General features: G+C 39.2%; 1 protein-coding gene across 4 annotated transcripts in view; it reads left to right on the plus strand.

Annotated features, from left to right (window-relative positions):
* ZFHX4 (zinc finger homeobox 4) overlaps positions 1-21,408 on the plus strand; it is a 152,826-nt gene that overhangs the window by 27,656 nt on the left and 103,762 nt on the right. For 3 of the 4 annotated variants that reach the window (XM_069779549.1, XM_069779546.1, XM_069779547.1), the window contains exon 3: positions 1-486. This exon is cut by the window's left edge and continues 17 nt beyond it. In XM_069779549.1, coding sequence (XP_069635650.1) covers positions 1-486 — 486 coding nt within the window. The remainder of the gene's footprint in view (positions 487-21,408) is intronic. The other variant, XM_069779548.1, reaches the window with a different exon arrangement.

Genomic DNA, 21,408 nt, shown 5'->3' on the forward strand with positions numbered 1-21,408 from the left:
CCTGAAATCCGGCTTGCCAGTGGTCAGCTAATGGGTGATGACCTGTCCCTCCTTACTGCAGGAGAGCTGTCACCTTATATCAGTGACCCAGCGCTGAAGCTATTCCAGTGTGCTGTTTGCAACAAATTCACCTCTGACAGCCTGGAGGCCCTAAGTGTGCATGTGAGCAGTGAACGCTCGCTCCCCGAAGAGGAGTGGAGGGCTGTAATTGGAGACATCTACCAGTGCAAGCTCTGTAACTACAACACTCAGCTCAAAGCGAACTTCCAGCTCCACTGCAAGACTGACAAACATATGCAGAAATATCAACTGGTGGCTCACATTAAAGAAGGGGGCAAAACTAATGAGTGGAGGCTGAAGTGTATTGCCATTGGCAACCCGGTTCACCTAAAATGTAACGCCTGTGACTACTACACCAACAGCGTGGATAAATTGCGCTTACATACTACCAATCACAGGCATGAGGCAGCCCTGAAACTGTACAAGGTAAGCCCGTGACAGCAATTGCAGTCGGCACCAAGTAGACTAGGAAGCTGACCGTTTCAGTGCTAATCAAACAAGACTTTGATTAATCAGCACGATAAATGTTTATTGAACATGCGTATAACCGGACAAAACCCATGTAAGCTAGTCAGGGAGGAGTGTTCCCGATGAGTTGTGTTGATTCACCCGAGGGCCTGTTTAGGATGCACTTTCTATGAACACAGGGAATGTAAGGTTTTTTTAAAAAGTTCTCTCATAATAAATGACTGGAGGGGGTTTACATTTCTCATAATCTTTCAGACTTTCTCCATTACATTTTGATCAGAAGCTTGATGGAGATTATGGAAAACAATGATTTTTCCATACCGTGCATAGGGAAGGAGATCACTTTCTGGCATATGTATCTGTTTGCAACCATAATCTATCACAGCCAAGTTACTTTACATTGGTATTTTCAGTAAGCACATGCAATATGCCACATTATTACCAAGGATATTCAAAAGTAAGCACTATCATCCTTTTGTCTGCCCTTCTTTTCCAAGCCAGTAATGATATTTCACAAACATGAAAGGGTGTGGTGTAGATAAATATGTTAGTAGAATGGCAACTATATTTTTATCTTTACTGGAAAAAACTATGTGGATATAATGAATATGTGGGAGTGATGAATACCATTTATTACACAACTTGTCATGACTTTTTCCAAACCCTAATTATGGGGTAACTTATTTTCTGCAGTGTGTTTACTGGATTGGCTTGATTGTCTTGGTTCATGTACAAAATATAACACATTCATTTCCAAGATGAATAACTTTGTAACTTATTAAAAACTTCTTTTGTCTAGGGGATATAAAAATTCAGGAAATATTGCAAACCATTAGTCATTGTAACAAGCTCTAAATATGATTAGAAAATCCATTTTGCAAGTGTTATCTATTGATTTATACTAGAAATCTGTGATAACTAAACTATCAGGAGTCATCTGCTGATTACAGCAACTATGCTGGTTTTCTAATCATGTTGAAAATGTGTACACATGGAACAAATGCAGAAAAGCCTCAGCAGACCTCTAGTTTAAGCAAGAAATAACATTTTGCTGGTGTTCAACCATGTTCAAATGGTTGTTCCGAGCTAACACGGGGTGCACAGGCAGCCACATAGATTTTCATTTTATAACCTGATAGTTGCAACCTTGGTGGATCTGCTGTGGACAAAAATGGCAGTAACACAAGATCGGGTCTATTCTATTGTCCCACAGTGCTGGCTGCTCTGCTAATTTAATTGTGTATTTTATTTAAATTGCATTTTTCCTTAACTCTAGGGGAGTGGGAGGGTTGTGCTTATTTGTCAGGTTTTTTTAAAGATCTAGACTCCTGTTTTAAAAAGTGCCAAAAGAACTGAGACTCTAGTGGCACAGTTAGTCTGCCGTAGCAACAAAACTGTCTTCAGAAGTTCCTGCCTCCTGTCATCCGGGAAGCGGTTCCTTGCTCCCTCCACTTACACTGATTGTGCAGCCACACTCTAAGTCAGGTTTTTAAATGATCTGAGTTAAACATTATTGGTCCCCACCTGGATGATTTCAATGATCTGTTTTATAATGCCACCATTCAGAGAGATGCTGCTGCAAACCGTGTCACAGACAGGAATGATAGAATGAGAGGTGGGAAGGCAGAGGGCTTCTCTCAGATGGCTTCACTGGCAAAGCTTCAGAAATTGTGGAAAATAAGATGCCAGTTGCTTATTTTTTTCAATAAAGCTATAGGCATAGCTATGGAGTTGCAAGGTACAAACTGTCTACTCAAAACAGCACTGTCTCCTCACTCACTCAACCCGATCTCTAGAGAAATCTTCGTCAAATATGTTAGGGTTTGCAGCATGTCCTGCAAAACATTTGATTTAACATACTAAGAGAGTGAGTCTCATCTCTGAGCCCTCATCACTAAAAATGTCCTGTCGCTGAACCTGCTTCTTTGCCATATACTGATTTGTTAGATGGAGCAATTCAGTAGTGCCTTTGTGGTGCAGCTGTTGTACATGGCAAATGACCATCGCTAACCTTTTAAGTTCAGTATCTGAATCAGTTAGTGTAAAAGACATCCCAGTGGAGAAGGAATGCATAAGCGCTTAGACACCCTCGTGTCCTACAGAAGGACAATTGAAAGTGTACTGCTGGTAACTATAGGGTTGCAAGTCTCCTGATAATGTATTTTTAAAGACTTGTCCGTAGGATTGCTAGGGAGAATCTCAGCTTTTTAAAGTTTCTGTCCCTCATGACTTCTCAGAGAAGCTTGGAAATTTGAACCCCGCTAGGCTTAACAACTGGCAGAAAGCAGATAGCATGTACTCGTGCACACACTATTTTTATATAATCTCATTTTAAGGCTAATTTGAAGGAGAAGAATGACTTATTTAAAGTATCAATTGGAGTATTAGTAGTAGTATTTTTTTAAGATTTGGGGTTGGCAGTACTACAATGTGTCCCAAATAACCAAAATGTTCTAGATGTGTGTGCTTTATAACAGAATGTAATGCCTCTGCAAGTCACCCAGAAAACTTTACTTTTAGTTGTGGGTGTACATTTAGGCCTCAAGGTGGAAATAAATGAGATTTTGAAAGTCTGTAAAGTTATCTGCTAGCAGACTTGATAGCTTCGTCAGGTCTTGGTGAAGCTGTTGACACCAAGAGAGTTGTAAACTTTTTTTCTCTTCATACATCAGATAAACTTTTAGAGTACCTAAGGAAAAAAAGAACATTAATTTGTATGAATAATAGATATATGCCTTGGGAGCGATATCGAATATTCATGAATTGTGTTTATATTCAAGCAGCTCCTCTAACTCTTTTAAAATTAAGGTGCTGTGAATATGGTTTGGCAATAAAAACTTTAATACTAAAACCATCTGAAAGCACAGAAAAAGAATCTGTGACTTTGTTCCTTTGCTTTGTCAAGTACCTCAAAGTTTTTTCTTTAGTAATTTATATTTATTTAAATGTTATTGTTTTGTGAATTTTCTTTTTATAAATGTTGCCGTAACAGCTTGATTTCTCTTCCTGTGCTCAACTATTGATGAAATAAAAGGATGTCTTTTCATAACAGTAGCTTTTAAAGCGACCATGAACATCAGAGCTTCTCTTCTGAAGCTGTATAATTTTAGGCAGTACTGAAATGTCACTTTTAGAGTTAGATTCTAAATGTGGCAAAGTGAAACCTTTAGCTGTTTTTTAAGTTATTTAAAAAAGAAATGGCCTGATTGCTCCTTACAGAAGTGCAGTATTCAAATGGTGTTGGTAATGCAGCTGCTAGGAACCAGAACAAAGATGGCCTTACCCTGAGTGAACTCAGCTTGGCCTAAATGAATTTCCCAAAGACTTACATGTGGAATTGTGGTGCTCGATATTAGCAAATTAAACCACAGAAGAGTTACAAGTCCTTCACTGCGTCCATCAAGGAGCATTCAATGACTCCACAAGTAAACAGAGAAAGCCTCTATAGCAACAGAGTGCATTTCCATTCTGCAGGAGGAAGCGTTCAACTTCTGCAGATTTGGGAAGCTAAGGCAGGACAGTGATCTGTCTCTGTGGATATAAAGTACATATAGCTGGAACTGCTCTTAAGGAAGCCATTTTGTAGCTTAGTCAAATAGCTTTTGATTCAGGGAACTGCATATATCACGTCCTGTGCTCATAAAATAGTTTCCAAATACTTTAAATAAATAAATAAATACATACAGGGTAGCCTTTTTGCAAAGTAAACTGGAGTGACTAAAAAGAAGTTTCAGTTAACCAAGTAACTGAATGACATGATCAATTTCTAATCACAAATAAGTATTTGAAGTTAGTCCATCAAAAATATTATTCCATTAGCTGATAATAGCTTTAATAGACATTACTTTTATATTGGATATTTACTGCAGTTTACATCATCTATGCAACTGTTTAGGGGCTCAGGGAAAGTGATAGGCAGCAGTTAGCAGACTAATACTCAGCTGTGTGAAAACCACCTTGGTTTTCCCTTCATTGACAAAATATTGATCTATAACACTATTAATGTTATGATTGTCAGTTCAATTTGGATAGGTCACCTTACCTCTCGTGTTCTCAAACGGCAAAGATATTACCCAAAAGGAGTGACCTGATTTCAGTTTAAGAAGGTTAAAGGTTAAAGGTTAGCTCAAAAGCATCATCTGCCTAGCTGCTTAACTTTAAACTGATCAATTTAATGAAAATCTGTTTTGCAGATGGTGTTTTAATGTCTTTGGCAGGATTTAGGCAGCTTTAACATTAGACGTATGCTAGTAAAAATTATTTCTTTATTTGACCAGAACAACACCTTTTCTTTTATGTTTTAAGGTAAAAGGCATGTGGGATATGGTATTTTGGCAAAGGACCCAGAAGCAGAAAGTGTTGATGATCTTTCCATATGGGCTCAAAACCAGAATACCCTTATGTCTATTGCTAACGATGACTGAAGAAACAAACAAAGCTGTATTCATTTTTTACCATAATGTTTTACTTTGAACCCATAAAAAAGAATTTCAGTCAGAGCTGTCCTTGAAAAAGGCTTGTCTTCCTTGCCTAGGGTGGAATGCAACAGCATTAACATTTTTAACCTGGCAGAGCACGCTGATTGTCTCTTTCAGACCTTGTATTTGTAGATCAGCAGTATTCTTTTTCCTACTCACAAGCTGAGTAGTAATTGTATTAGTTAGCTGTAGATACCATAAATAATAAGGCAAATTAGTCAATCCAAATCCTAAGTTTTATCTGATGGAGGTTATCTGAATAAACAAAGAATTAGATCCTTGGGAGTGTAAAGCAGAGCTTTGTGTTTATGTCTTCTGAGAATCTGGCCCTCACAGTTTTTGCCAAGATAATTAAGTTTCAGCACAAGCACGTCTTTCTATTTTCAGATGTATGCAATTCAATAGGAATTTCTTGGGCTGCTAATGCAATACTATTATATGTTAGCTTTGTAATTAGCTAGGACTCTATCCCTTTGCTGAAGTGCATTGTAATATTACACACACAAGCATAGCTTGCATTTTGCAGTCATGAAAGTGGTGCCCTTTGTTTCATACTGACCTTCCAACTTATTTAAAAAAGAGTTTACAATGAGCCTTTGTTTTGTCCACAAATGATCATAAACAGCTTTCTAAAGACCCCAATAAAATGAGATAATCACAAATGTATAACATCACATATTGAAAGGGTGGAAGAACAAACGGGGCTTTTACTATATTTTATAGGATGGATTTATAGTCTGTCCTTGGGTCACTTAGGGCCAAGAATTTTCACGGTCAACTGCTTGGTCCTGCTAGCTAGCATCCTCTGCAGGAAATGCAAATACCATGCAGCACCTGCTCTTCAGCTGGGGTTATGCACTGCTTTTTTAAAGCGAGGTGTCCACTCCTCTGCTGGTTCAAAGTCAAAATCTTAATTAGACTAGCTTTTTTTCTGCATCTGTCATCAGCGAAGCAGAATAGTCTGTCTGGATTCCATAATGCTGTTTGCATATTTGGATTTTAAATCAGCCAGGATATTGAATGCTTTCCTCATCTTTATCACGTGCAGGAGGCACAAGTGGGATTTAGTCCTTAGGTAACTTTTAGTGTAACAGTTCCCCAAGGAACACTGCTTGGGTTTTTCTCATTATCCTTGTTCTGGATGAAAGCATCGTTGTTAGGAATTAACAACTGAGGTGGGGGGTGTGAAGTATATGCATACGAGGATGAATGGACTAACAGCCCCAATCACGTTGTTTGCTTTACTCTGTTTGGCATGAAACGTTGATACTTGATCAGTCCGGAATTAACAGAAAGTCACATTCTTTTCATTTCAATTGTCCTGCACTAACTTTTTAATTTAAAATCAAATATCCTAGATATGTGCCAGTCCAATTATTGAACTGTCATTGTCCCAGTATGATGGTAAAAGAGGTCAGGAGATTGTGCAGCATTGATTTGCATAAAAATCATTGTGGAAAGGAAATTGGAATATGTCTGCACATCTGAGGAGCCAAAACATATTTTGCTTAATCTTATTCTTGTTGTTTGTTTAGGTGAAGAAAGCTGTTTCCAGTGATAAACAAAAGTTATTCTAATTTGTTGCTAAACATAAACCTCACGGTAGAGGATATTTCAATTTTTATCGTACTTTCAGGTTTATGTTCATTTAAGGTTTTAAATGCTTTATGAAATTTCATTTCCACTGCAAGTTTTAGTTATTGTAATTCAGATTATGCTGTTGTACTTACATGTATGAAGAGAAATGAATGTTCAGAGAACACATTGTGTAGTCAGCTGTACATAGTTATACATAACATATATGCCTATGGTTTTTACTTATACACTATAGACAAGTACATTTATTTAAAAAAAAACAAATAAATTGTGTGCTAGCAGAATAGTAATTTCAATCCTATTCTTTTTTATTTTAAATTTAAAATCTAATAGTAGAGAAATAATTTTCACATTATATGTCATGTATATTTAATTGATATTCAGATGTTGTCTGGCTTTCAGATAGTCCTCTGTAATGGTCCTTGTGAAAAATAGTAGGCATTATATTCAGCTTACGGTACACTGCTAAAGCAGAAAGGTATTCTCAAATCATGGTTTAGAGAATCCCCATGTTCTTCCATTGAAATGCTGTCTAGGATCCCAGTCTGTGTGCTGCCCTGGGTGAGGATGTGTAAGGCTACTCTTTGAAAGGAGGCTGTACCAGACTGTTTGGACAGGACTTGCAATGCGCAGCCTGCCCAGTGGAGCCCCAGCTCATAGCTCCTCTTGCAGAGCAGGAAGAGTGAGCAAGGAGGAGAGCAAAAGCAGCATAAAGAGAATCAGCCTCGTTTATTCGGTATGCTCAACACACAAAATGGCTGTATAACAGCTGGTTTTTTGTGCCTGGAGTTCTTTCATTCTGACATTAAGAGAAATATGTAATTATTTCTGACTGAGGTTCAAAGTAGAGACACAGTATATAGCATATGTAAGAGTATTATGTCAATGTGAGTGCCTGTGTATATGTGCATAAATAGATTGCAGCTATGGATTTAGCAGCCACTCCCTCCCAGCCTTGCAACATAGATTTTCTTGTTACCCTTAGGAGATTTTAGCTGATACTATGCAACTCACTACAGGTGCCTTCTCTAAAATTGTAATTACAGTTTACCAGACTCTCCCAGGTGGGATTTTTCTCCACCATCTCTTCCATGTATTTAAGAACAAGCACTGAAAAAAAAAAAGACTGAGACATGACAGGAAAGTTATATTTTGACATGCATATGTGTACTTCAGCTTTGCTATTGCTTTTGCTAAGTGATTCAGGAGAAACTTTCCCTTGGCCCATGCATTTGTCAGTCTGTCCAGACAAAATTCCAGAGTTGGGAAATTATGGGAGGATTGATGGGAATAAAACCTCAGAGACCTCATATGTACAGGACTGAGCTTTGAGCTGTTTGATACACAGCTCTTGAGACTGTATTGGCTCTATATGTGTCTGTCTTGCTAGATAGACAAATTCATTTTCCGCATTTATTTTTTTCCTCCTTTGGGGTACCACTGGAGCAATGCTCCAGTCAGATTTTGTGAGGAAAGATAGTGAAGAGGCTGATGTGAAATGCTGAGTAATACCAATTCTGTTGGTTTTAGCAAGAACTGGGCACAATGCAGGAGACATATTTTATTGGATAAACTTCCATGTGTATGTTTGTGGGCAAAATACAATACAGTAGAACAGGAAATAGGTAGTAATTACATTAAATGTGGGTAGGGTTTTTATGTTAATAAAACATAAATCATAAGCGGTAGCTTGTAACATTTTTTGATCCTGGTGGTCTGTCTGTTAGGCTGGTGTACTTAATACAGGCAGATAGTGCAGAATGATGATTGTACATCCTCGTGCTGATACATAAAGAAAGTGAAGCTTTGCTAAGAGCCACAAGACCTTCGCTTTGTGGACAGCCATGAAGGAGGATGTCATGACCCCCTTGGTCTGCAGCAGAAGGTGCCAGCCCTGCAGTTCTGCAGCAGACAGATACAGAGAGTATTGTGCACCATAGCCTCAGGGGAAACTGTATGTTCTACTCTCCCTGTGGGAGGGAAGGCTTTAAGATAATCTTTAGCTTTTAAAGGCAGGGGGCATTGAAGGGAACAAAAATTGAGCAAAGGTAGTCCTTGAATGATGAAGTGTGCAGATTCCCATGCCAGGGGCATCCTACTGCAGTGGCAGTGACAAAAACAGAAAAAAAAAAAAGGTTTTCTCATATATGAAGAATATGAGCAATACGCTTTGCTTATATGCATGAATAGGAAGCTACATATTGCTAATGGGAGCCATGAATGGTAATATACTAATCTTATTCCAAGAGTGGCTATTTGACCACACGAGTTGCCTGACAAAAAATGTCATTTTTTGTATTTCAAACTGTTATCCTAGAGTGTTAATCAAACCATGCTGTTAACATGATTCACATGTCTAAAATACATGACTATATAACTACTGGTTTATTGCTGGATGTGTGCAGGCAACCTAGCATATAGGGACAGTATTCAGGAGTCTGCCCAAAGAAGAGTGTTTATTTGTAATCTCCGTTCTCTGTTGTAAACTGTCCCAAAGAACATACGCCACTTCCTTGCACTGCTTCTGGAGAGAAGAACCATAGAGCCACCTCTACCCACAAAGGCAGCACAGAATCTGCTGTTCAGGGAGAGTTTGTGCCCAGACTTTTTATAGAAAAACAGCTTACCCTTATTCAGAGAAATGTCAAGATCAATCCTGTTGTGATGACCCTGTTTAAAACAAAGGCTTACAGTGGAAACTCTTCTTACCAGAATTAGCAGGCACTTCCAATGGTCTATATAGTCTCGTTCTAAAGCTGTTTGACATGTATGGAATTTTTCCATTGACATCCTAAACTTACAATTGAGCCTACAGCAGTCCTTGGCTGGGGGTGTGGGGGAGGTCAGTTGTCTCCCAACTGCTTTATTAAGAAGGAAGATGTTTTCCATGGGAAATCCTGAAAAGTTGCAACTGGCTCAAGTATCATACCAGGTATGACTGATGTTATCCTTATGCTAAATTTAAAACTCTGGGTCCTAACGGCAAAAGGGAAGGAAGGGCACTTCTTATTCACGGAATCATAGAATCAGAATATCTAGAGTTGGAAGGGACTCATAAGGATCATTGAGTCCAACTCTCTGCTCCTCGCAGGACTACCGAAAACTAAACCATAGGACTAAGAGCACTCTTTGAACTCTGGCAGGCTTGGTGCTGTGACTACTTCCCTGGGGAGCCTGTTCCAGGGACTGACCACCCCTCAGTGAAGAACCTTTTCCTAATGTCCAGTCTGAACTTCCCCTGATGCAGCTTCATTCCATTCAAACAACAATGTGCCTCTTTTCTATGTAACCTAGACAAAAACTCTGGGAAATAGATTGAGGCAAAACTACTGAAGTTTTCTAATTGAATAAACACTTCGTGAAAGGCCAGAAGCTTGATATTTTTACAGCTGGGACAATGAAACAGAGTCTAAGGAGGATCTTGGTATTCTTGCTCTTTGTGTCTGCTAGTGATGAGAGCATGGAAAAAGGCTTGCTTTACTACTGAAATGAGACAGCTTTTAGTATCTAGATGTTACTATTTTGGAAAAACCCTTTGGCATTTGCAGATATGTACGCAGCTAATGAATGACTGGAGATTAGGAAGAATGAAGCTGGTGGAAAAAACAAGGCCAAACTGCAAGTGTTTCTGAAAACCTTTTGTCCTTATTTGTCCAGGAACTTCTGTGACTCAAAATCTTTGACCCAGGAGGAAGTCAGGACCCTGCTGTGATATATCAGAGCAGGATCTTCTGAAGTCAGCTGTCAGATGACAAAGATCACAGGCCACAAAATAGTTTAAGACTAATTAAGAAATTTGTGACCTAGAATCATTGGGCAGATTTGAAAGCACTGCTGTATTGGCCCCAATGTAGATGCATCTCAGAAATAGATGTTGTACCTAAGTTGTGGATATCTTTTGTCAGTTTTTGACTTGCTAAGATAGTCTCACAGGTGATGATGAATTGGATATGCTGTCGATGTGTTCCCTCTCCCTGTTCGTATATCCACTGGTATTTCTTGCAGCATGTCAGGCTTCACCAGTATCTTTATGATACTTGAATTTCTGTGGCTTATAGAACTCAAAGGATGAAAATCTTCAGAACTAGTCATTAGGACTCCTGGCAGGTATTTTTGAGAAGGAGAAAATCCTTTCTCAGTTAGACGCTTTGTAGTCTCTTTGAATGTTTTTGGGTTTTTTTTTTTCATTTCTTGAAAAACAAAAATAGGTTTGTGGGATCATCTGTGACTCAACATATTACATGTAGGACCTGAATCCAGAAGTCTTTCTAGGGTTTTCTTTTCTTTCATGAGTTCTCCTCTGAACAGCTCAAATTCTGTGGCCTCAGCTACCTCAAAAGTATCAAACAGATGGTAACGTTTACCTAAAGCATTTTGGGGTATACAAAGGATAAGAACTATGCTAGTTTTGAAGAGTTGTATGTATGTAATATTTTTTATGATAAGGAAGAGTGTTGAGCTGGTAATCAATAAAAGGAGAACTCTGAAATCTCATGTTACAGAGTTCAAGCTTGTATCCCAGTTCGCTCAGCTTTTGTGCTCTGCAGATTCAAAGGCTTTGTGCCTCACATGTTCACACCGGGAACTAAACAAATGTCTCTCCTTTACTTCTAGTAGTTGTTTGTCCTAATAGATTTAGAAGGTAAGCTCAATACTGTCTGGACTAGGAAACAGAGCATGGCCTTGGGAAAAAAGAAAATGTGTCTCTAACCAAGCAGAGGTGAGTGAGAGGTTGGCCCCCAATATGTTTGGCAGTCTAAATGGACCTTACAGAAATGTAATTAAGCATACCACTTAATTTCTTCACATATGTGAAGAAATCTCTCTCTTTCTGTCTGCCTATATTTATCTGTACATGTGCTTAATAGAGTGTCTGTTACTGGGAGGAATGAGTTAGAGATGGAGTTTGAAGTTGTTCATGCTCATGAGAACTCAGATATTATCCAACACTAGTGTTAAGGAGGAAGTCACAGTTGTTGGAGACTGGGTTTCTTGCACAGGGGGTGCAGTGGAGGGAAGCAAAAAGGCAGGTGTGTGTGCTTATAAAAGTGTACACTTCCCAAGAGCATAAACAGAATTTAAAACTATGTGTGTCCATACATACCCCAGGCTGCTACTGTCACCTAATACTGTACAAAGGTCTATATATGTTAGTGTCTGCTGTAGTAAAGGTTGGATTTCCATTTCTGTTCTAATTTCCTTCTCCCAGTTACTCATAATTCTCTTATAGACACTTTTAGGGCTGAAATTACCAGGATTTGGTCTGGTGGTAAAGAACATTTCTTTCTTCTTTGGAGCTGTTTCTGAGTCACTTAATCATGAAATATCTTTCCAGCCTGTCCTAATGAAAAATACTCCATTGCAAATAAAGTTACTCAAGTACACCTCTTGCAGTGGCTGTCCGTAACAGAAGAGAATGCTATTTTAGAAGCAATAACACATTAATAGGCCAAGTATGCAATCACTGTGCTATCACAGCAAATTATACCATTAGTCCACCTTATCTAATCTCTTTGCTCCAGACTGGGTAACAATTGCTTGTCAGAGCAGAGCAAAAAAATCTTTCATGGGCAAATATGGAATAATGTTGCTCATACAGGAAAATTCTTTTTCTTCTTGTATGTCCTCTGTACTTAAAGAACAATGAATTATCATCATATGAAATCAAGTTTTGGGATTTTTTTCCCCAAAAGTGGTCTTTGGGTGGTCTTATATGTACACAAATATCACACGCAGTGGGAAGGAGTTCCACAGGTTAATTTAACCTGCATATGAATATAATTTTTCAGCTTTTAAAAATTTCTGTCATTCATTTAAGTTATTAAGTTTTGTTTGTTTATTCATCTGGTAACAGAACAAGAAAGATCATGTGTTCTTACTTGCTTTATGATCTTTCTATATAATCTTTATATCTTCATAATAATCTTTATGATTATTTTCTGATCTTTCTATCATGTCTCTCTTTTACTTACACTATTTATACACCAAAGAATTTAAATCTATTCAGTGTTGCTTTTAGTGGAAGTTTTTCCACATTTCTGCTAATCCCTTCTCTGATCTCTGAACTCCTTCTACCCCTGCTAAATTTTTCTTGAGATATACATTTATTTCAGAACTGAACACACTGTTCTTAGTGGAGCTGTGTGATCTTACTGTCCCATGCCTGGTGCATCCAAAAATATAATCTGCTTTAAACAAATCCTATTGCATCCTGTCCTGGAAATATGTTGCCTTTCATTGCATGTCTCTTCCCACGCCCACCTTCATACTGATGCCCAAGTGTCCTAAAGCAGTTACATTTAACATAGACACCAGTAACATGTTTGATTGGTTCAAATTATTCCTTCTAATATACATTTTCTTGGATTCATTTGTCAATACTGAATTACACCTGTGTGCTCAGCTAGCTTTAAACCTCTCTGGCTTACCTGATGGTTCTTTGGCTGGTTTTTATTGGCATGAATTCAACTATACCCTCTGCAAGATCAGTCCTAGTTTGATGTTAGAAGGCCCAGAGTTAACTTTTGTTCTGTTAAATGGCCTGTTAGTTCCTCTAGCTTGTTTTCTGTCTCTGTCAGTTTCTAATCCAGGACTTTTTTGCCTCTGTGTTAGGTGCCCATGTTAAGTGGTTAGGCCACTTCTGCTTAGTCAGCCAAGAGGGAAAAACTTCGGTTCTGAATTACCCCACGGAAGAATTCATTTCCCCCTAGTATTAAGAGAGTGAGGGAAAGAAGCATCCAGCTTACCCCCGTGTCACATTGCCTGTCTCTTCAGACAACTGCCTCTTGTTGCTTTCCCACATTTTTTGCTCTACGTAGTGACTTGGGGTGCAAATACCCATAGGCAGTTAACTATTTGTTGAGCCAGAAATAGCTAATTAGCCATCTACCTGCAAAATTTACCCAAGATATTCATTTGCTGGTGCAAACCAGAAGATGTTGTTTCTGCACGTGGACTACAAGGATGAGGCATAACTCAAATGGACTCTTTGTACTGTGCTCTTTTTATACTGTTCAATGCTAATTTTAATGTATTATTGATTGTTATTAAGGTACACCATGAAATACAGATGGGATGTCTGTTGTGGTTGAAGTCATACTGTGGGAGCTGTGTTGACTTTTGGATTGTTCTGGCCTTCATGCTGCTTGACATGAAAACCTTGAACATTAGGGTTTAGAAGAGAAAGGAGTATATAGTTCCTAAGTTACCCTGTATGTAGTGTGAAGTAATGTGAAATTATGATGCCAAATGCCGTCCCCACCAAGTCAGCACAAAATTTGAAATGAAATACTAATTTCAGAGCAAGCCAGGAAGTTCCTGATTCCCTGTGTGAGTATATACAAACACTAGGTTAGGGCAGTCGCCACCTGAATTTAAATTAGCTCTGCTACCTGCCAGTGGTGAGGGAAGTGCTAAAAGTGGAGGGATTAGGGATCTGATTTTCAAAAATGCTGAATGCTAGCGGCTCCTGCTGATTGCATATGTTTAGCATCCTGGGGTCCAAGGTCACTCTCAGGTGGTGACCAGCTCCTCTGTGCTGACTGCCAGCCTCTGTCCTTGCACAGCTCTCCTGGCTGGATGCATTGGCTGGTTTGAAATACACAAAAATTGCATGAGAGGATCAATTACTGCTGAAATGTCACTACTGAACCCTGTAATACTGCTAATTAGTTAAAGCAAAAGAGGCACGTTGATACGCATTTATCTTGGCTGTAGCTCACTGAATATCTTTTCACAAAATTGAGTTTGAAATACTTTAGATTCTCCCCCCTCCCTCTTTCTGGGAAGTTAAAGTACATAACTGTTGTTTTTTTCCTTTTTTATTTCCTATGTCCCTGTAAAATGAAATACTTCTAAATGGTTCTCACTATCTCCAGCAGTTTGTATCTTAGAATAGTTTACTTCTGTTTGAAACTCTTAAAGAGGGCGTTAGTCATTGGAGAAAACTTGAAATAAGGAAATGTATAACAAACAGACGGTCACAGGACAACGCTCTCTAACCTTGGCTCAGCTCCCTTTCTGCCATTAATGGCGCAAAAGAAATTGGAGATTTGATGCAAGTTCCCTGCCGTGGGGGAGGGCAGGGTTACTCTGCTCATGTCAGGGAGTCCCCGGCTGGCAGAGAGCCAGCTGTGTGCGCACTGTCCTTCCCACCTCACACCACGCAGGGAATGTCTCGAGAAAAGGACCGGGAAGGGCAGTAGCTAGGGCGCATGTAAGCGTGTCTGTGATGAGAGTAAAATCCCACCCTGCACGGGGAGTCGTGGGGAGCTCCCGGGTAGAGCCAGCTCGGGGGCATGCTGGTGACCGCAGGAACCTTTTCGTCTGGGACAGAGAGGCAGCGGCTGCTGTCACAAACTGTAGGGTCTGAATGCAGTCCTGTATTTTGATCCTTTGCTCAGGTAGGTTTCATTTCTCACATGCTCACCTTTGCAGGGAGCCTGCCTGGGCTGTGTCACTGCCTTCTGGGCTTGATGAACTATCACATTCGTTTCCAAGCACTGGTTGTTCTTTTTAGTTGCTAAAATACATACCAGGCTCTCATTCACACACCCCATCCCCCGACTTTTCATCTGGCATTCAGGTTTTGGTGAAGATTATTTTCTCAATTTGCCACAAAGATAAGATACTCAGCTGCTAATGGCATGAGCAGAGTCCGTGAGGTGTTTTCTTTAGTATGAGATAGGTCATATTGTTAAACAAAAGTCTAAACATTTGCAAAGATACAGGAAAAATACAGGGGGTTTACTGGTTGTGTGACTTTTCATCCTCTGTAGAATTTGTCTGAAGCTTTAAAAAAGTTGTTTGTTTTCTATTAAAATGGTGATGAGAGGAAAGAGACGGGAAGAATGTGGGCCAAATCCATCTTTGTTGTAATTTTGCTGATCTCGGTAGTGTTACTCCAAGAATGGAGTTGGCCCAGGAGTTTTCCAAAAATGACAGTGTTTCTTAACTCTGTCAATTGACTGGGACATGGCTCTCCTGTGGTTTGACTACTGTGGTTTGTCACTACTGTGAGAAATTATCCAGTTCAAAAGTTCTGTTATTTGGGTAATTTCTTGCTGAAATTGATGGTTACTGTTTCTGTTTTTCTCCCGAAGTTTATTTCTAGGGTTTTTCCATTTGTTTCTGGTGCTCTGGAGAAAAGGCTAGTTACAAAGGAAGAATCAGAGAGACTGCTCTGCAAAAAGGGTGTGAAAAAGAGGAGAGAATTTGAATTTGCAATGTTTTCCCTCTCACCAAAACAGCTCCCCTGTTTGATACAGGGTGTGCGTTGTTAGAATGAAATCCACCTCCTAAATATCTCTTACAGATCAAAACAGGTTACTAGGTATTGATAACCATGACATACTTTGTGAGCATACACACTAGGTCACCTCATCCATAGTCTGTTTCTCCTCCTAAATTATTCCACATTTGTGAGCATTTTTCAAGCAGCTACTATTTAAAACCAGAAAGCCTCCACCCTGAAAGGCCCCAACCTGTCAGAAACATTTCCTTTCTTGCCTCAAGCCTGGAATTTCACTCCAAAACGCCAGCTCCCTCAGGACTGTGCATAGTGTCATCCTTGCCTCGTGGTTTACTCTCAGCAAACTCAGTGCGCACACATACGGCCAGCGTTTACCACCTCACCACATTCTTCTTCTTCCTGCTCTACCAACATCTCTACGTGTCTATTTTCACAGTGCCATCTACATCTGGAACGGTGTCATTTCTGCAGCACTTAGCCCGATTTCACTCTTGCCAAGCCCCAAACTCCTTTATATTTTTTCTCTCTTCTGCCAATAATCTTTCCCACTTTTTCTTGTGTATACATGTGTGAGTGTTTGTGTACATTATCAAATATGCATTTCTAATTATTTGGGATGAGTGGGATAAAGGTTTTATTGTCTCGAGCTTGAGTTGGGCTGTGTTGTTTTAAGTAATAAAGACAGAAAAAGGTATGCTGACCATCCCACGGGAAACTATCGTGCATTTTGAACCTCCTGCATATTTTGCATTAGGAAAAATATGTTAGAAATTTGTAGAGCGCTCTTTAACTGTATCAATACTCTTTTTTCATATGGCTGCATGTACCAAGCCAAGCTCCACTAATACTAAGGGGAAAAAACACCGCTGTGACTTGTGACTAATATATTTTAGAAACGTCTTACATTTTTCCTATAATAGCTTTTCCATACATAATAGCATTTCAGTTTGAAGGTCTGACATCTCAAGGCCTATCAGAGCTAAAAACAAGTGCTCGCATTCTGTTGGAAAGCTGGAAACTTCCCACCTCCAGTGCTATAAAACTCCTTTTTCAGACTCACAGATCACAAGATTAACACATCATTGGTAGAAGGCCCATCCTGGGTGTTGGCTCAATGTGATTTGAAAGGAAAGTTTTCCATTTGAAAGGAAGCAAGGAAAAAGACTTGATGGTGGTTTGCGGCAAAACCAAACTAATGACAGCTGATTTAAGCTATCTGGGCTTGGAGCATTAATAATAACTACCTTTGGAGACTATTTTAGGTCTTGTTCCAAGCACAGAGATTATGTTGACACTGTCTTCTAGGACTCACTTGAGACTTCTCTGAAGACCATGCTCCTCTACCTTCCACATGACAGGTACACAAGTGTGCCTTGGGAGGTCAGAGCATTCTTTGTGAAGGGTGCTGGATCTGTGCTGGTTCACACTGGCAATCCAAAATCTTCCATGTGGCATCAATAAGTCTGGGATGCCAGCAAAATACAGCATATACAAGCTCCAGGCCATGGTCTTCCATTCTGTTTTAGGTATAACCAGTGGCGCAAATAATTATCTGGCTATGTAAGATGTCAGACCAGGGGTTTGATATTCTCAGTACATATCCCAGTGTGACTCTGTGTTGTCATTTAGAAAGGATTAAGATTTGGCCCAACTCAAGCAAAAGGTAAATTTTCCATTGACTTTAGTGGCACTAAGATTTCACACTTGACACTTAAATCTATGCTATATAAAGCTTTGTGTACATGCATGTGTATATAATATATGTCACAAGCATATACAAATGTGTTTCTGTATATCTAACCAATTATAGAAACTAAGTGTGTTTAAACCATCTAATGTGCAGTTGCCTAGAATGAATGAACTAAAAAGTCTGGATAGTGCTAAAATATTCAGAGAATGTAATGGGGGCACGTTTAGCACAATTATAATATTGAGAGTTTTGTTCCATTTACCATGTGCCTTCCTCTACTGTAAAATCGTGGCTTTTTTTTTCTGGTTACATCAGTTTTCAACTACGAATGTTTTACATTATAAAATTGTGTAAAACAGACCAAAAATTGGGAAGTGTAAGAACAGATAAGCTGAAGACTTGAGTGCTTTGGGCTAACTTCTCTTACCAGCTACCAGAGATACAGAGGGAGACTGTATTTGAAACCCCTCATCAGAGCAAAATGAACGTTTTAGCATTCTCGGACATAATATCAGGCTAACATGCTCCCTGACTGACATCCAGTGCACATTGTATAATTGCCAGCCTGCTTCTCTGAGTGCCTTGAAGATTACATTTTTTTAATGTTCCAATATTAATAACCAGATGTGATCTTCTTCCTGCCCAGGGGTCAAGCTAGCTGGCCAGGTCAGGCTGTTTGTCTGTGTGCACAGACTGTGAAGTCTATTCAGAATGACAGGTATGGGGGGGGGTGGGTAGGGTGTTAACCTCGAGACCACCAAAAGGGACTTCTCCCTGCTGGGAACAAAGACCAGCAGGAGCTTCAGCCTTTTTCAGTACTCCTGGGATTTTAACCAAGTGAACAAAAGATGATACACAGCTGAAGAAATGCTCTTCACAACTGATACATAATTTAAGATGTTCAGTTACAAACAACCGGATATGTATTTGTGATTTCATTTGAGCACAGTCCAATTATCTGCAGTCAGTTAATATTTTTTTATGCGTAGTTTCTGTGTGCTGCTTTATACATTGAGAAGATGCTCAATTGCTTGTGTTCGAACACATGCTAGCCTTGAAAATAGCCCTAGCACTTAAAGAAATAGCATTAAAACACCAGCAGTTGCTATGGGGTGTTTTGTGCCTTCTAGTTAATGTTTGCCAGTCTATGTGTAGAATTGTTTTATAGTGCATAGTATGGTATAGTTTCACCAAACATATATTATAAAACTGTTTACTCCTCACTCTCTCTTTTCGTTAGGTAAAAAAAATTCAAAAGAAGAAGCTATTTGTTTCCTAATTGATTTTCTACGTTAGTTGTTCATTGAATAGATAAGTAGTGCCTGTGATATTTGATTACAGAGCAAGGCACCCATTTAACCTTCGGTTCTTTCCTGGCCAGGATTTCAAATACAATACAACGTACCTCCCTTAGGCTCAGTAGGATTAGACTGCTAGCAGTAATCCCTGATGCTATGAAATAGACCTGATAGAACTTCAACTCACTTGTTTAGGATTACGCTCATGAATTTCAGCTCATCTAGTTGCATTAACCCTTTGGGAACTTGTGTGGGTTATGTGGCTATAAATAATAATAAATATTATAATAAACAATGGTAGATACATATCAAAACTTATTAACACGTTTTAAAGAATTCATTTTTACTCAGTGATCAAAATGTAAAATTTACATTGAAGTGAATTTAGCCACTGTACTATAAATCCTTGGAGTTTCTTTTAATTCTAATGTTCAGAAGTCTTTTGCAGTTCAACAGTATCTTTAAACAGTTCAGTCTCAACTTGTGCATTGATTTAAAAATTATTTTAATGAATTTTAGTTCTCAAGGTTGCACTGAAAGGGCAGACAACTGATATCTGCTAACTACAGAGCATTGGTGCAGAATCTCCCAGTATAATGACTTGAATGCAAGCATAGTCCTAGGGTTAACAAGGAGGGCTACTGGTACCTGAGCTATCACTTCCTGGCTTTTCTGCTGATAGCAACAATCCTGATAAGGGCAATAGTGACTTTTGATGACTTATGCTCCAATCAAAAAACAGAGTCAGAGTGCCTGACCATTTCTGATGGACCGCTAGACAGCTGGCAGGCAAAAGCATTGCAATCACTCCAGATTTGAACTACTCTTTTGAATTGGTGACTTCTATTTAAATGCTGATTTTTAATCTGGCCAGATCACTATGGGGAATAACTCTGTACTAGCAATAAGAAGGAATAGGTAATTTCCATCTTTCATTTTCAGGATCCTAAAACCTACCAATGAAATAAATATTGTTTCCTATTACCAGTCCCTTAAACTGTTCAACCTTTAGTGGAAAGGCTTATTAAATATTCATGTGCACAACTAATTGTATTAATTATTGAAAAGAATATATATATGTTTTAGAATATTTGAAGTCAATTACAATGAAAAAAATGTGGACAGTTAGACTTGGGAACTCTAACCTACTCTAACTTTCTTGGCAGAAGATAGAGTCAAATTAGGACTGACTGAATATGCACGTTCAAGCATCAGTTGGCGAAACTACTGTCCCTTCAATACACCTGCACGAGGAATTGCTATATTTAAAGGCAAGACAACAGGCAGGATCAGTGCTACTTGCTGCACTTGATGACACAGGCATCAGGGCATTTCTTTACCCCTTAGACACTATTAAAGGCATGCCTGTTGTTGTAGATCTATTGGATACTCTTGATACATTTGATGATAAAGTGGTATTGATGAATAGCTGAAGGCCATGAGAGCAATAAATGAAGTTACTCTTGAGTGACTCCATTCTTTTTTTGCAGGAGGACTCAGGAGTGGGGGCAGTTTGGGGTGGTTGTTCATCAGCCCAGTGGGTGCACTCATGTGCTCCCATGTGGAGTATTGCTGAGTTCTAGTCTGTCACCCTTCTTGATCAACATATGCCCAAGGCCATTATGGGAGAATCACCTGTGCTTGAGGTGGGGGGGTCTCCAAGGTGCAGACGATTTTCATCTGCACAACTATTTTGTCAGACTTGGACGGTGAAATCAATTGTTTGACTCAGTATTTTGCCAGGCTTGGGGTTTAGATATACCAGCTGTGTTGTAAACCGAGGTCATGCTGGTGGTATTCAACAGTTGGTAGAAATGTCAAACTCAGCATCCTGTAGCTGTCCCACAGTCGTAAGCCTTGGTGGATTCTACATTTGGCTGCTGAGGTAACCCAAGGAGTGGTAAGCATGCCTTGGTCATTTATATATGGCGAAGTGCTAAATGGACGGATGTTGCTTCTCTTTCAAATCAGCTTCTCTCAATTTCTTTTGTTAAATATCTTCCAAAAAATTGTGCTCAGTCCTGCTGCTGCTGCTCAACCTACAGTAATTTGCAATATTTAACACATTTAAACTTTTGTGCTTTGTTGGTTAGTTTTGGTTTGACACATGGTAAATTTCTGTTCCCTGATGGATTGCAAATGTACCATTAGAAATTGGCTGTTTCGTGAATGCTCAGTTTACACATTCAGAATGTGCTTTCCTCGGATATTCTGCAGTCTGCATTTGAACGTAGCTCTTTCTGAAACAAATTCCTTGCTTGGGTCAGCAGATTTAGTTCATAGAAATTCATGGAAAACAAACAGCTGAGAGGTGGGGCATGGAAGGAACTAATTCAGGAGCTTAAGACAAATATATCCAGTATATATTCTTCTGATGCTTTAATTCTAAACATAGAACTTAGTGGCCCACACTTTGCCGCCTTTAGATTTGATGAGAAAAGAGAGGTAAACCTCCAAACTTTTGGGAGATTTGAGCTGCCAGGAATATAGCCGTCTGTCCATTAGTCAGAGCTTCTGACAGCACGAAGTATTTTGCAGCTGCTGTCCCAGATCTATTCCAACTCTCAC

The sequence above is a fragment of the Haliaeetus albicilla genome, chromosome 3 (assembly GCF_947461875.1).
Source record: "Haliaeetus albicilla chromosome 3, bHalAlb1.1, whole genome shotgun sequence".
In the NCBI taxonomy this organism is placed as follows: Eukaryota; Metazoa; Chordata; class Aves; order Accipitriformes; family Accipitridae; genus Haliaeetus; species Haliaeetus albicilla.